At 32.7% G+C, this 13,579-nt stretch overlaps 1 protein-coding gene and 1 long non-coding RNA gene across 2 annotated transcripts in view; one reads left to right on the forward strand and one right to left on the reverse strand.

The window, feature by feature from the left end:
* The window catches only part of LRP1B (LDL receptor related protein 1B), a 1,959,891-nt gene that overhangs the window by 705,181 nt on the left and 1,241,131 nt on the right, over nt 1-13,579 (reverse strand). The window contains exon 21 of the mRNA XM_038565111.1: nt 2,601-2,783. Within this exon, the coding sequence (XP_038421039.1) occupies nt 2,601-2,783 (183 nt within the window). The remainder of the gene's footprint in view (nt 1-2,600; nt 2,784-13,579) is intronic.
* LOC111091181 overlaps nt 1-13,579 on the forward strand; it is a 49,420-nt gene that overhangs the window by 23,087 nt on the left and 12,754 nt on the right. Inside the window, exon 2 of the long non-coding RNA XR_005374258.1 lies at nt 13,339-13,475. This is a non-coding gene — a long non-coding RNA (uncharacterized LOC111091181). The remainder of the gene's footprint in view (nt 1-13,338; nt 13,476-13,579) is intronic.

Genomic DNA, 13,579 nt, shown 5'->3' on the forward strand with positions numbered 1-13,579 from the left:
ACGTACATATATTTAATCTAATATTTATATTTAGTTCTCTTTTATTCTGCAATATTCAGAAGTATGCATATATAATTATGAGTTATGACTCCCCAAATTGTTTGATATATTGTGGTTTACTATGTTTAAGCGACAGATTAAGTTAGAATCAGGTTGATGGTTAAATTATTACCTTTCATATTTCGCTTTTATTTATTTTATTTTATTTATTTACTAGGTGTGTGTGTGTGAGAGAGAGAGCACTTAAATTCTATTCTTTTAGCAAATTTCAGTTATAGTTATAGTCACATTATACTGTATTTCCCTTTTACAATGCAACATAATTTTATTTCAGTTCTGCTTTTTTACAATAAATTTTGGTTTACATGATGATACATACATGTGGTGTTTTATTAAAAACATTATTAAATGTATAATCCAAATCCCAAATCAACACAAATAAAATTATCTCTCAGAATCCAATTCTCCAAAGACAGCCAGTGTATGGGATCAGCATATGCTACCCCTCAAATATGCCACTTTTATATGAGGATTATTTTGAGCTGAAAGCATATGAGATTCACCAGATGTAGAAAGAAGCCTTCTTATCATTTCCCTTATCTGAGTATAAGCATAAAAATTTGAGTAATGAATACTGCCATAAATCCTTTACTAGGGAAGTCTTATGGCCATAAAAAAAAAAAAAAAAAAAAAAAAAAAGGAAAGTCAGTGCCAAGATGGACCTGCACACATTTTATTAACTAGCTCTTATTGTCCATTAGTTCTCCCACATATTTACCTATCTATAATATCCCATCCCTATAAACTCAACATGCTTTTCCTTTCTTTTGTCAACTTTTCACAAATTTACTATTGTTTGCTAAGATTCTATATAAGCTCAAGTTTCAACCACCCCATAGAATTACTTATCAGAGTTTTCCCATGTACATGTATGATATATGTATATTATAAACTTTTTTCTTTTTTCTTATTAATCTATCTGTTAGTCTGATTTAAAGAGCCACAGCCAATGAATCTGATGTGCGTAAAGAAAAAGGATTTTCTTCTTCACATTATTACTTAACATGTTATTCATCTATTAGTTTTCAACCAATACAGTATGTCCCAAAAAGGTAATTTCTAAATTAAAAGTCACATTTTTTTTAATTTTTAATTTTTTTCAGCTTATTTATTTATGATAGTCACAGAGAGAGAGAGAGAGAGGCAGAGACACAGGCAGAGGGAGAAGCAGGCTCCATGCACCGGGAGCCCGATGTGGGATTCGATCCCGGGTCTCCAGGATCGCGCCCTGGGCCAAAGGCAGGTGCCAAACCTCTGCGCCACCCAGGGATCCCCTAAAGTCACATTTTTAAACCAATAACCCCAAAGCTAAGACATTTAACCTACCAATTGAAAGAGTCACATAATTTTTAAAAATATTGTTGGAAAAATAACCATTTTAAAAGCACAACTTCCTCATTAAGAATGAGCCTCAGGAGTATTTAGTTCTCTATGCCCATGTTAGCTTATATTTATCTCTGTATTTCTTAGTTGAATGCTTAATTGTGGCCACGTGAAGTGTGTCCAAATAAACACAATTTCTTTTTATAACTTTAAATGCCCATGGGCCATGTGGTTTCCAGAGTGTTTGTTTAATCACAGCTGTGATAACTTTTCATTTCTACCTTTTGGTTGAAATACCTACTAAGGAGCAAAATGAATCACCAAGAGATTAGGCAGTTCAAAAAGGCAATTTCACCTCATCCCAGAGATGATTCCATAATATATCCTGAAATCTATAAGAATTGTTTCCATGGATTATTTGTTTGATGATATGGCCCATTTCACAAATTGTACCATAATAGTTAATTGTAATGTAATTTTTCTCTAAACTTCAACTCATCATCTGGTGTAGAGAGGAAAATAAATAAGTTGGTTTATTGTGTCAGGTCAAACCTACTCTGTATAGAAAAATGAAATACAACAGTCATAATAATAGAATAACATCATAAAAGTATAAAAGCCTCAGTGACTTTCAAAACAAATCAACAGTTTGAATGACAGCCATCACCTTTAAATTCATGAAATCTAGCAAGTCCACAATTGAATTTAGGAGTCTACTGCACTTGAAAATAAATATATATAATTCTGCCTTTCATTCAATTCATCTTCATGAAATTTAGGGGGAGGGATTTATCTGTGGAAAGAGGAGTGCTGTCTATGGGTTTAGCACCCATGCCTCTTTCTGGAGTCTGAAATTTCAGACTCTGAATCCAGATCACATGGTTTCAAATCTCAATTCTGCTATGCTCGCTCTTTTGACTTTTTTTAACCTGCGCATGTTAGAAACTTCCCAGGCTTCAGTTTTCTTCACTGTGAATTGGGATGATGAAATGAGTTCATGGAAAAAACATTCTTTAGAGCTGTGTTGGGCCCATTGATAGTTCTCCATACTAGCTAACATTAGTATTATTATCAAATATAGAATGTGAGCCAACTTACCAGAAACATAAGAAGACTTTTTTTTTTTTTTATGCAGGTAAGATACACACTAAGGATGTGCCAAAGGGATTCTATCTCCAGGAAGCCCAAGGTAGAAGCTGAACCAATGTTCTGCTTACCTGTACTCCGACAGGAAAACTTGGTTTTGTGATCACACAGTCGTAAGGTCCCATTGCAGCCTTTTTCATCACTGCCATCTTCACAATCTTTTTCCCCATCACAGCGCCACAGATCAGGAATGCAATTTCCATCAGGGTGACACTGAAATTCATTCCCGTTACAACCGGCAGGAGAACGAATCTCTTAAATTGAAATGAGAGAGAGGAAAAGGGGGAAAGATAGGGGAGAAATTATACTTTTACTTGATGATATTTTTTTTTCTTTTCAGGCATTATTATGTTGCCAGAGAGAATATATTTTCACTTTAGTTGTTTAATAGCTATAATATTCTCTGATATTTGCAAATTCATTTTAGAAATATTAATGATTAGAGGAAATGATGTTTCTTGCCTCCCACAGAATTCCTGAAAGTGCCACATATATTAGGAAAAGGAATATATGTAGATGTTCTGTTGTGATTTGCATTAGAAAGACAAGAATAACATCTTTAAAGGGCTTTTCACTGTGGCATATAAAAGAATTTCACAATCTACACTAAATATTAAGACTTTGGTTGCTCTTTTGACATTTTTAGACAACTTCTTTAAGGCCAGTAAGATGTATATAGCAAAAAAAATCATAAGTACTTTCTGATTAACAATATCTTTGAAGAATGATGTCCAAAATTTTGAAAAAACAAAACAAAACAAAAAACTCCAGATAATAAACAAATTATTTAGGACATAAGATTTCAATTTTAGAATGAGAACAGACACACAGAATTTAATGAGGTACTATGCATTCAGGTTCAACTTATTGATTAATAATTCATACAGTTCCCAGATAATAGTATTCCTCAAAATCTGTTGACTAAATATATAAGTTAAATTCTACAGGTAAGAATAAGCAAGAATAAGGAAATGTAAATGTTGGGGATATGGATGCTTTCCAGTATAACAGTTGAATATGATTATCTTTAGCAGTATTTTAAATTTTTATTAATATCCAATATTATGAGACATCATATTAACCAGTGTCCCCAAATTCTGTTGTAAAAAAGATGTTAGTATGTATTTTTCTAAATCGAAGTTTTAATGTAATAAACTTGTTGCTTATTTCATACAGCTATATTCAGCAATTTATCTACATTGCTTCTATAATAGCAATGAATCTATATGATTATGACATATTTGAAACAGTTTCAGCTGACTTATCCATTACTTAAAGTTGGTTTGGTAAGAATCATGTGATTCTGAGTTAAGATTAAAGTCACTTGAGGTCAAAGCTTACAATATCACTTACACCACCAAGGAAGCTATTTAATCTTTTTAGACCTCTATGTGTTTATCCAGAAAGTGAAGAGTCTACCAGATTGTTGTATGGAATAAGTTGGATATCTGTAAATAATTATTTTAACTACAAAATTTTGTTATTTTTCCTGTTATTTTCTATAATATAAATAGTTCATTTCCTGAATTTTTCTCTATTTAAGGACTTCCAAAACCTATATGTTAGGTGACACAATATTATTCAGATGCATAAAACAAACTTACTTCTAATTCTTAAGTATTTCTAGAGCAGTAATGCAGAAATAATCAATAACAACAAAAAGCCCCACTGAAGCAGGAATAAAGGAGTTATTTTCATAGAACATAGTTATTCCAATTCACAGAAAACCTAGGGCTAATTTTCAAAGGTAACCACTGCAAAGAACACTTCTGTTTCTTACACTCAACTTACAGGGAAGGCATTGAGTTTAGGATGGCTTTGAAGTCCTTTTGAAAAAGAGACTTTCTTTTTCTACTTATCTAGTTATGCAAATCATTCTGACTTTGGGTATATAGAGTCTTCACGATTAAACAAAATGCTTTCTTCCGCACACAATCAATAAAGATGGCACAGTCTCTGCACCTTCGATATATCAGCAAACACCCATCATACATATTTAATTTGTTACCTATGGAGTGCACTATTTAGCAGGATGGCCTAACTACTAGAGTGGTAAAGAATGCTGGGACAGGTCTCATAAGATAATCATGAAATCTTCAAACTTGGAGTCCTTTTAAAGGTAATTTGAGAATCCTATGTGATTTCAATATTCAGGAAAAGCAAAGGAGACAAATCAAATGGAGTTCCAAGACCTAGTCAGCTCTTTAAGTGATTCTATGGTGAGGAGGCCAGCCTTCACGCAGTAGTAAAATGGCCTTTGGTTCTTTTTACTTACTACTTAAACTTCCTTGAAAACAAAATACAAACTTTGGCTCAAGTGAATTTTATAACCTGTAGTATGAGCTCAGCCAATAATGTATAAAAGTTGTATTTCAGGTAATTGTCACTCAGTAATTCCAAATACTTAATAATGGAAGGTATAGTCTATTGATTTTTCTACATTCTGTAAAATAAGAGTTGAAGACTGGCAGCTCATATATTGAATCTGTCTCTCAGTATGTTTAATTTGGCAAACATACTATTGACCTCTTAAAAATATAAAGATTTCTTATAAAAAAAAAAAAAAACAAAAACCCTAGATTTTCCAGTTTCTTGAAAAGTAAGATTCTTGGGCCAGCATCCTTGCTAGATAACAACTGTTTTCCTGCTTCATATGGGGCATTATAATACATATGTGTGTGTGTGTGTGTGTGTATAAAATGTATATTATATACATTAGCATATGTATATGTAATTATAAGTACATTGCATATATATTGTAAATAAAACATTATATTTATTAACAACTTGCTAATATAATGAAGAGCTGAAGATACTCTTTTTTTTGTATTTTCCCTAGTGGATTTTTTTTACCTTGGAGGTTGACAGTAAGGTAACTCCAAACTACATTATCTGAATCTACCTCTGAAAAGCTGTAGGGAAATTTTGATTTCACTCTTGCTTCAATATTAGTACTAATTTTACTCTCTTGTGCAAATTAGTATTCCTTCTTTATAAGTCCTTTTTATGGATATTCATGAATAATCCTGAAATTCATCATGCTTCTCTTTTTGCAATAGCTTCTTGGAACTTAGAGCCAAATTTAAGAATAATTTTTCATAAATGAATTTATTTGGATCAATCTCACCCTCAGATTTATTTACATTGCTAATCCTTTTTCTCCCTTTTTAAAAATGTCCTTCCTCGTTACAATATTTTATCTTTCCAGGTTATCATTTAGATTATTTATGGAAATAATCAGCATGCTAAGTAAATAAATAAACAGGATAGTAATATATAAGGAAATTTTGAAAAGAAATAACATAGTTTACATTTAAAAGCAACTAATTAAAAAAATAAATAAAAGCACCTAATTGAGGAAACACTTTATTAGCTTAAATAAAATTAAATAGTATATACGAAATTCAAAACCATATTTCTATTCCTCTTCCCATCCTTTATTTCTACAGGTACTATGTTGCCTCAAAAATGTCAAAAATAATGAAAGGAATTCTATGTCTAATTATCGTAAAAATAATGCTTTGACTCTTCTAAATATATTTTGGATTTGGTTTCAAAGATCTAGTTTTTTAAAGTCATGTTAAATTATTAACTCAATGACTCAATGAGAAATTCTCAAGAATATTTATGTAAACTCAGAAATCTAAATAGATTAACCTAATTCAAAAAAGAAACTTGCAAAAGGTAAATTTCTGTTTCAAGAAAAAGAGTTGCTTGTGATCCAGCAGTATGGCAACTTTACATATAAAATCTTAGCCTTCTAGTTCAGTGTTATTTATAGCTGGAAATAAGTTGTGGTTACACAGATGAAGGCGACACTGATGAAAGGGAGAGTATACTGCTATTGTCTGAGTTAGTTTTTTTTTTAAATTCTATTTGCATTTTCTTTGCTTTGCTTGGTATTGTTTGGTTTGTCTATTTGTACTTCATAAGTGAATCTACTCATTTGTCTTCTTATTCTAAATAAACATTTATCTTACAAATCTAAATACAAATGTGGTATTTCCCTGAAGCTTTTCTTCTTCCTAAACTACTCACGTCTAAACCTCTATGGATGGGCATACTGTCTATGAGTGGCACCACAAACAACCAGATCAAAATAAGTTTAGAATGACAGTATAGTCTGGAGAAGGAAATACAATAACACCATTATAAATATTCAAATCTAAATGATGAAACAATTGTCCTTTTAAGAATGCTTGCATACGTGTCACTTGCATATACCTCCTGGTCCTAGTTATACCATTTCCCCAACCTGGATTCCCTGCCTCTTTATATTTAATCTATTAATGTCCATAATATTCTTTAAAAAAAATTATCTAGGATCTGGTCTCTTATTTTGGTGTCTGTAGATTCAAGAAATTCATGGGTAAGCTTTAAATTTTTTTTTTTTTTAATTTTTATTTATTTATGATAGTTACAGAGAGAGAGAGAGAGGCAGAGACACAGGCAGAGGGAGAAGCAGGCTCCATGCACCGGGAGCCTGATGTGGGATTCGATCCCGGGTCTCCAGGATCGCGCCCTGGGCCAAAGGCAGGCGCCAAACCGCTGCGCCACCCAGGGATCCCCATGGGTAAGCTTTAGAAACTTATAAGATCTCAGATTTTATATGATGCTTTATGTTGTTATGCATCTTTCCCCTCTGTGGAGAGGATCAGAGCTTTCCTTGATTCACAGAAAACTCCAAGGAGAATGCCAAGACCGATTTCACACTTTCCTGTTTTCATTTTTAATTCTCATTCCACATACCTTGCATGTGAATAGTAGTTTATATAGCATTTGATTTTGCTCGTTCTTCAAATTCATCATATTATAATGGATTAAAATCCAGTGAAAAAAGAATCACTCATCTGTTCCTTTTGATTTTGATTTAAAAAATTAAGACTGCTTATTGAGAGCACCCCATTTCACAGAAACAAAACCACAGATCAGTATGTTAGCATTTACCCAGATGATAAGCAGCAGAGATGATATTTGAGCCCACATAATTAAAATTAAGAGCCTGCTTTCTTTACCACTGTACCATTCTACCTTCTTGCAAGTCTTTTCCCCTATAGAGTTTAAGAATGAAAAGAGAAATAATTAGCTCATATAATAATCATGAAGTAACGATAAACATTTATGCTTTGTATTTAGAGTACTGTTGTTCAGTCTATTTATTCTAATAAATGTAATATTTATTTTATTCTGTTGCAAAGTCGTGGTAAGATTTGGTCTCTTATGAAAATGAGACAGTACCATGAATTCTTACGACAGAGGAAAGGAAAAGAGTTCTGCTCACGATTACAAGTCAGGCAGCAGTAGAGGGAGTAGAATGAGACAAAAGATATTCTGAACAAAGTCAGCAGCATTCATAAAATTCTGTGTTGTGATGGAGAAGGGGAGAAAGAAAACTAGACAAGTGGGCAAGGCCTGGATCTTGAATGGCCCCGTATGCTTTTTGCTAAATGGTTTGAATTTAAGTCTGAAGGCTACTGGGAATCCCAGAAAGACCTTCTACTAGATTCTGACATGCTCAGATACACGGTATTTATAGATCACATGGGGAGCATTTAGACAATAAATAGAAAAGGAAAAAAAATCTAAGGTTCTTTGAATTTACAAATATATATATTTATATATATGATATATATGTGTACATATACATGTACTCTTATTTCATTAGCTCAAACACTCAAAGTTTATACAAGTTCAGTAGACTGTTACACACACACACACATACAGACACACACATTTTTATATTTCTTCCTTTTCCATGTCTCATCCAATTCCCTCACATAAACTAAAAATACCCCAAAACCTGTTTTTCAATGTCTGTTAGGTTTGGGTGTGTGCTGATGTTTAGAAATGTTGTCCTCTGCCAGAAAACACAGAAAAAAAAAAAAAAATAGAGTTTTCTTTCCTCCTAACCTTCTTGCCAAATGAAATCTGCTTCTGTTAACAGTTGTTGATTTTCCCTGGATGGAGAGCTGCATTCCTCTGAGGAGCCTGTGATGACCATTCCAACCTGAGTTCCAGGCCCATGTGGTTCCCCAGGGCCCCAGTTGTTTAAGCTTCAGGGCTTGGCAAACAATCTATCTTTGTAATATGGCTTGTCCCAGTGGAGTGTTAAAATGATGACTATGTTTATATGTATATGCTCATGCTGTTTTACTGTTATGTTTTCATGTTGCTGATGCTGGTTATATTTTTAACTAATGCAATTTTATTGTATTTTTGCCCCGAAGCTATTTAAACCAAGCATACAATTTGGGGAATCTAATAAATAAATAAATGCAGAGCCCTGAAGGAAATGTGGCAACTGATGGTGGAATTTATCCCAATATTTAAATGAATTCACTGTGACTAAATACTTGCCGTTAGAAGACTAGTAACTGTACAGAGACAGAAAGGAATTTTTTCTCCGAAAGTTAAAAAATAAATGAAAATTAGGTTTGAAAAAAATACACCATACTTTTTTTTGTCAGAATTTTTTTTTTTGCTTATAAAAATGTTAAAGCCCCCCTGAGAAAATATCTAATAATGGTGTTGCAAATATAATGAATTATTTAAACTGTGAGACCAATCTGGGTGGAAAAAACCTGACTTTTTTATTGTTTAATGGAGTTTATACATTAACTTGTCATTCATTGTAAAATGCTTTGCAAAGTAAAAAAGCACTATGTATTGCATGTGCATTCAGCTTCCTGCATTACCTATAATCACCATGTGTCAGTCCCTGCTCAGTTCCTAGCCTGAATCACTATGTATTAATAATTCCTGTACCTAAGGCAGCTGTTTGCTCCAGATTCCCAGATATCCTTCACTTGCCCAAAACCACTGACAATCAGTCTGGCAGTATATCATTAATTTCATTTGCCAACAGGGCGTGGACCACACCTTGGCCTTTCTGCCTCTGGAGACCCTTAACATCCCTTTAGGAAGTCAGGCTATCCTGTTTTCTACAGATCCTTGGGGGAGGGGTGCTTGTTAAAACCTGCCTCCTAGCCTGTCTAGGGCTTGTGTTGGGGTTGATGGGATGCACTGCTTTGCTCTTTTCCATGTTACATGGGATGGATTCCCCAGGAGCTGCTGCCTGTGTGATGACACTATCATCTCGGCTGTGAACTAATAATGAAGTCAAGCCCAGGGCCTTCCTCTTCAATTTGTCCTCAATCCCATTGGACCTTGATGATGGTTTGCATGTCATCTAGATTATAGATGTTATATCATTTGATTATTAATCTGACTGCCTCTCCCTCGCTCCTACCCCAACACATTTTCAGGGCATAGTTTTTGTGTTTTACTTTCAATCCTAGCAAACTCATTTTACCCTTGTATGTAGGTAGCCCTCACTGGAGATTATCCTGATAAGAAGCTGGATGGAACTATCAAAACCATTTATTAGTTCATGGGATATAATGGGAACTTTAAAAATAAAGATATCATATTTCAAATCATTAATGTTTACTGTCTGAGTCAGTCAGAAAAGCAAATTTAGAAGAAAAATTTTAAAAAGATTAAAGAAAAAGAAATGGAAAAGAACATGTGGCTAACTAAGCACAAGTTTGATTATTACAATACTAAAATGATTTTTGTGTTGAAAGCACATAGACATATAGACATATATTTATTGAAGCAAAATTTCAAAGCATGACTTTACCTCCCCCAGTAAGGTATAGAAGTGAAACCTATGTAAAACAAATAAAACATTGCTTTTTAGTTCATTAAAATTAAGTTTTGAGGCACCTGGGTGGCTCAGTCAGTTAAACATCTGACTCTTGACTTTGGCTCAAGTCATGATCTCAAGGTTGTGAGATCAAGCCTAATATTGGGCTCTGCACTGCGTATGGAGCCTGCTTAGAATTTTCTCACTCCCTCTTCCTCTGCCCTTCCCCACCTTTCCCTCTCTTTAAAAATAATAATAATTAATAATAATAATAGACAAAATTAAATTAAGTTTTGATATTTGGAACTCTACCATGAGCATTCCATTTAGAATTTATATGTCGAATGATGAACTTTTACATCATCTAAATTTTAGTGCACAGATGTATTAATCTGCTGAACTGTCTGTGTAACTGAGAAATCTATTTTTTTTATTTACTGTTCAAATTAGCCAGTCACCTTAATAGCTACGTTAGATACCAATTATTAACTAAAACAGGTTGCAGTATACATATTATACATTTGGAATTTCTTGGTTTGGCAATACGCTTAGCTCACAACAGGTATCAAATACTTACTGGTAATTTTTTTTTAAATATTGCTTTATTTAATTTGATTTATTAAAATAATGTGAAACATTCTTATGTAGAAAGAATTTTTTAAGCATATACATATAAAGTATATGTTTGAGGAAAGGCCAGATAATATTATTTAGAAATTATTAATGGCTTGTCTTTTCTTCCTTTGGACTTTATTTCCTCCCCATTATTTTTTGCATTGTCTTATAAAGTTCTTCTATGGAATATGAATAAAGGATTATTTAAGATTATAGTTTCTTTAGACCATTTCCACTTGCATTTTAAATGATAGGTCAGCAGGCTATGATATGCAGACCAATTTTGGTCCACAATCTGTTTTTGTAAATAAAGTTTTATTGGAACACAGTTATAATCATTTGTAGACATATACTCTATGGCTTCCAGAACTGTAGAGTTGGGTAGTTGCAATAGGCAAAATCTAAAATATTTACTATCTGACCTTTTACAGAAAATAGTTGACAGCTCCTGTTCTGAAATGGTGTGAATTCTGGTTATGATTCATAGAATATTCCATTTAAGTATATACATATCAACAATATCAACATGCTGTGCTGAAAGGTTCTGATAGCAGTGAATATTCTGTACCAGGAAGGTCATGGCAACTTATGTGGATACTCTTATACACCAAAGTTATTTGTGGGAAGGTTTTAGATACAAATAGGACAATTAATTTTCTTTGGGAGGCCAATGTGTACACACATACCAACCTAAAACCAAAATAAATTTCCTAACAAAAAGTGAATAAATCTCATTGCTACATTGCAGGAATATAATATCTAAGTGCAAATTCAGTTATGCTTCACATAAATAAAGGAACAAAGGCTGACAGTTCAAATAAGTTCTGAAAGAAGCTAACTCCCAACTATTTCTATAGGAAAAAGGCAAAGTTCTATTCTATTGCTTATTTCTTTATTCTCACAAAAGCGTGGCACTACTCAATTGCTGAGAGGTGAATTAATTATTTTGTAGATCATCCATGCCCTTTGTCTCTTTTCTGTTTGTTGTTGTTGTTTTAAATTTGTCTACTTTCTGCCGAATGCCTGAAGTCCCACCATTTCACTGATCATTAGCCACAACTGGAGAATAAAAAAAAATAATAATTTAGACTATGGAAATTAATTCAGTCTTGCCCTTATATTTTGGCTCTATTAAAAGAAGAGGAAAGAGGCTGAGGTTCTTCATTAAAATTAAGTATTTTTGTTACCTATTGACTTTTGTTATTAATTACATTGTTTAAAAAATAAGAGATGTTCCTCTGATTGGTGTTAAGATGTGGAATTATTGTCTTAATACAAGAGCTAATTTTTTCTAAGAGTGTGGATCTATCATTAATTTTGTGTATAGTTAAGATGAAGATAATTGACTTCTTTTTTCCTATTTTATGAGCTTTTTAAAATATTTTATTTTTAAAATTATATTTTTCTGATTCCCTTTAACTATACAGATAATCACATTGCTAGAAACACTGTGGATTCTCAAAACAGATTTTGTTATTAATTGTTTCAAAAGCCTTGAGTCTTTGCTCTTGATGTAAAAGTTGTTTGTAGCACTGAGGTTAAAATAACCTTTAAAGAGCTATTTTGTCCTGGAAAACAAAAAGAGATTTCCTATGGATAAAATCCATTAATAATTAACATTGTTTTGATATCTCCGTGTTAACATTTCTTGAGGAAAATAAATCAATCTGTGAGAGAATAAAGTTAAGCCAGACAATTTGTATCTCATTGAAAGTAGATATTATACCTCTAATGTAGACAAAGTTTAAATTTGCTTTTAATTGTATTTTATCAGAAAATAATCCATATTTTCCTTAAAGGAGAATGATTAAAAATCATTGGAAGAGAAGATTGTATGATTTTGCTGAGTATATCATTTACTAATTTCCTCAACTTCAAAGACAATATTTTATTCTCAATAAAATTCAGTGACTGAGAAATAAGTTATTTTGATTGTGTGTTTTAGTAAAAATTAACTGAAAGCACCTTCAGAATATTTTCATAAAAGAAAACCAAAACAGATGACTGAACCTAATTGTATACAATACTATACAGTATTCATTGGTATCTTGTTTTCTATGTTGTTAGGATTAAGCTGTGCTGCTAAAACATGATGCGTTCAACTGAGATAGGATATGACATAGACTGGAAGTCAAGAGATACTGGTTTTAATTTCCATTCTCTCCAGGCTTAAATGTGTAACCTAAGTCTTCTGCCACAAAATAAAGTTTTGATACTTGCACTCCTGTGGGTGGATTCAATTTCCTTAGGTAGGATATTATCCCTTTTTGGTTGGTCGTAGTCTGACCTTTCTGAATTTTCTGCAAAGACTTTAGCATAATCATTTGAATCTCAAACCTCTCCTGAAAATGTCTTTATGGATAAAAGTTTTCAGTCTCAAATCTCTAACACAGAACATTATCAGCTCCTTCCAGGAAGCAGCATGTTTTGTTGTTGTTGCTGTTGTTGCTGTTAAATACTTATGAGAATAATTTTATTTAAATGAGCCCTTTACTTCATCTGCATGATAAAATAACTGTACTAAATGATCTTTCATTTTCTTCCAGCTTTCTAAATTTCCTAAGTCTATTAGGTGAAATTTTCATGGCTGACTAACATATACTTTGGGTGATTGAAGAAATTGTCTTTGTGAGACTGTCCACAGCTATTGTAATGACAAAGTTTCAGAATCCACTTTATCAAGGTGAGTTGTGGGAGTGAAAGGAAAATAGAAACAAACAAACAAAAGGAGACAGGCAGATTTACTGTGGTTATTAACTATAATGTTCCAGGTTCCTTCTAGTGCTC

This window comes from Canis lupus, chromosome 19 (genome assembly GCF_011100685.1).
Source record: "Canis lupus familiaris isolate Mischka breed German Shepherd chromosome 19, alternate assembly UU_Cfam_GSD_1.0, whole genome shotgun sequence".
Classification (NCBI taxonomy): domain Eukaryota; kingdom Metazoa; phylum Chordata; class Mammalia; order Carnivora; family Canidae; genus Canis; species Canis lupus.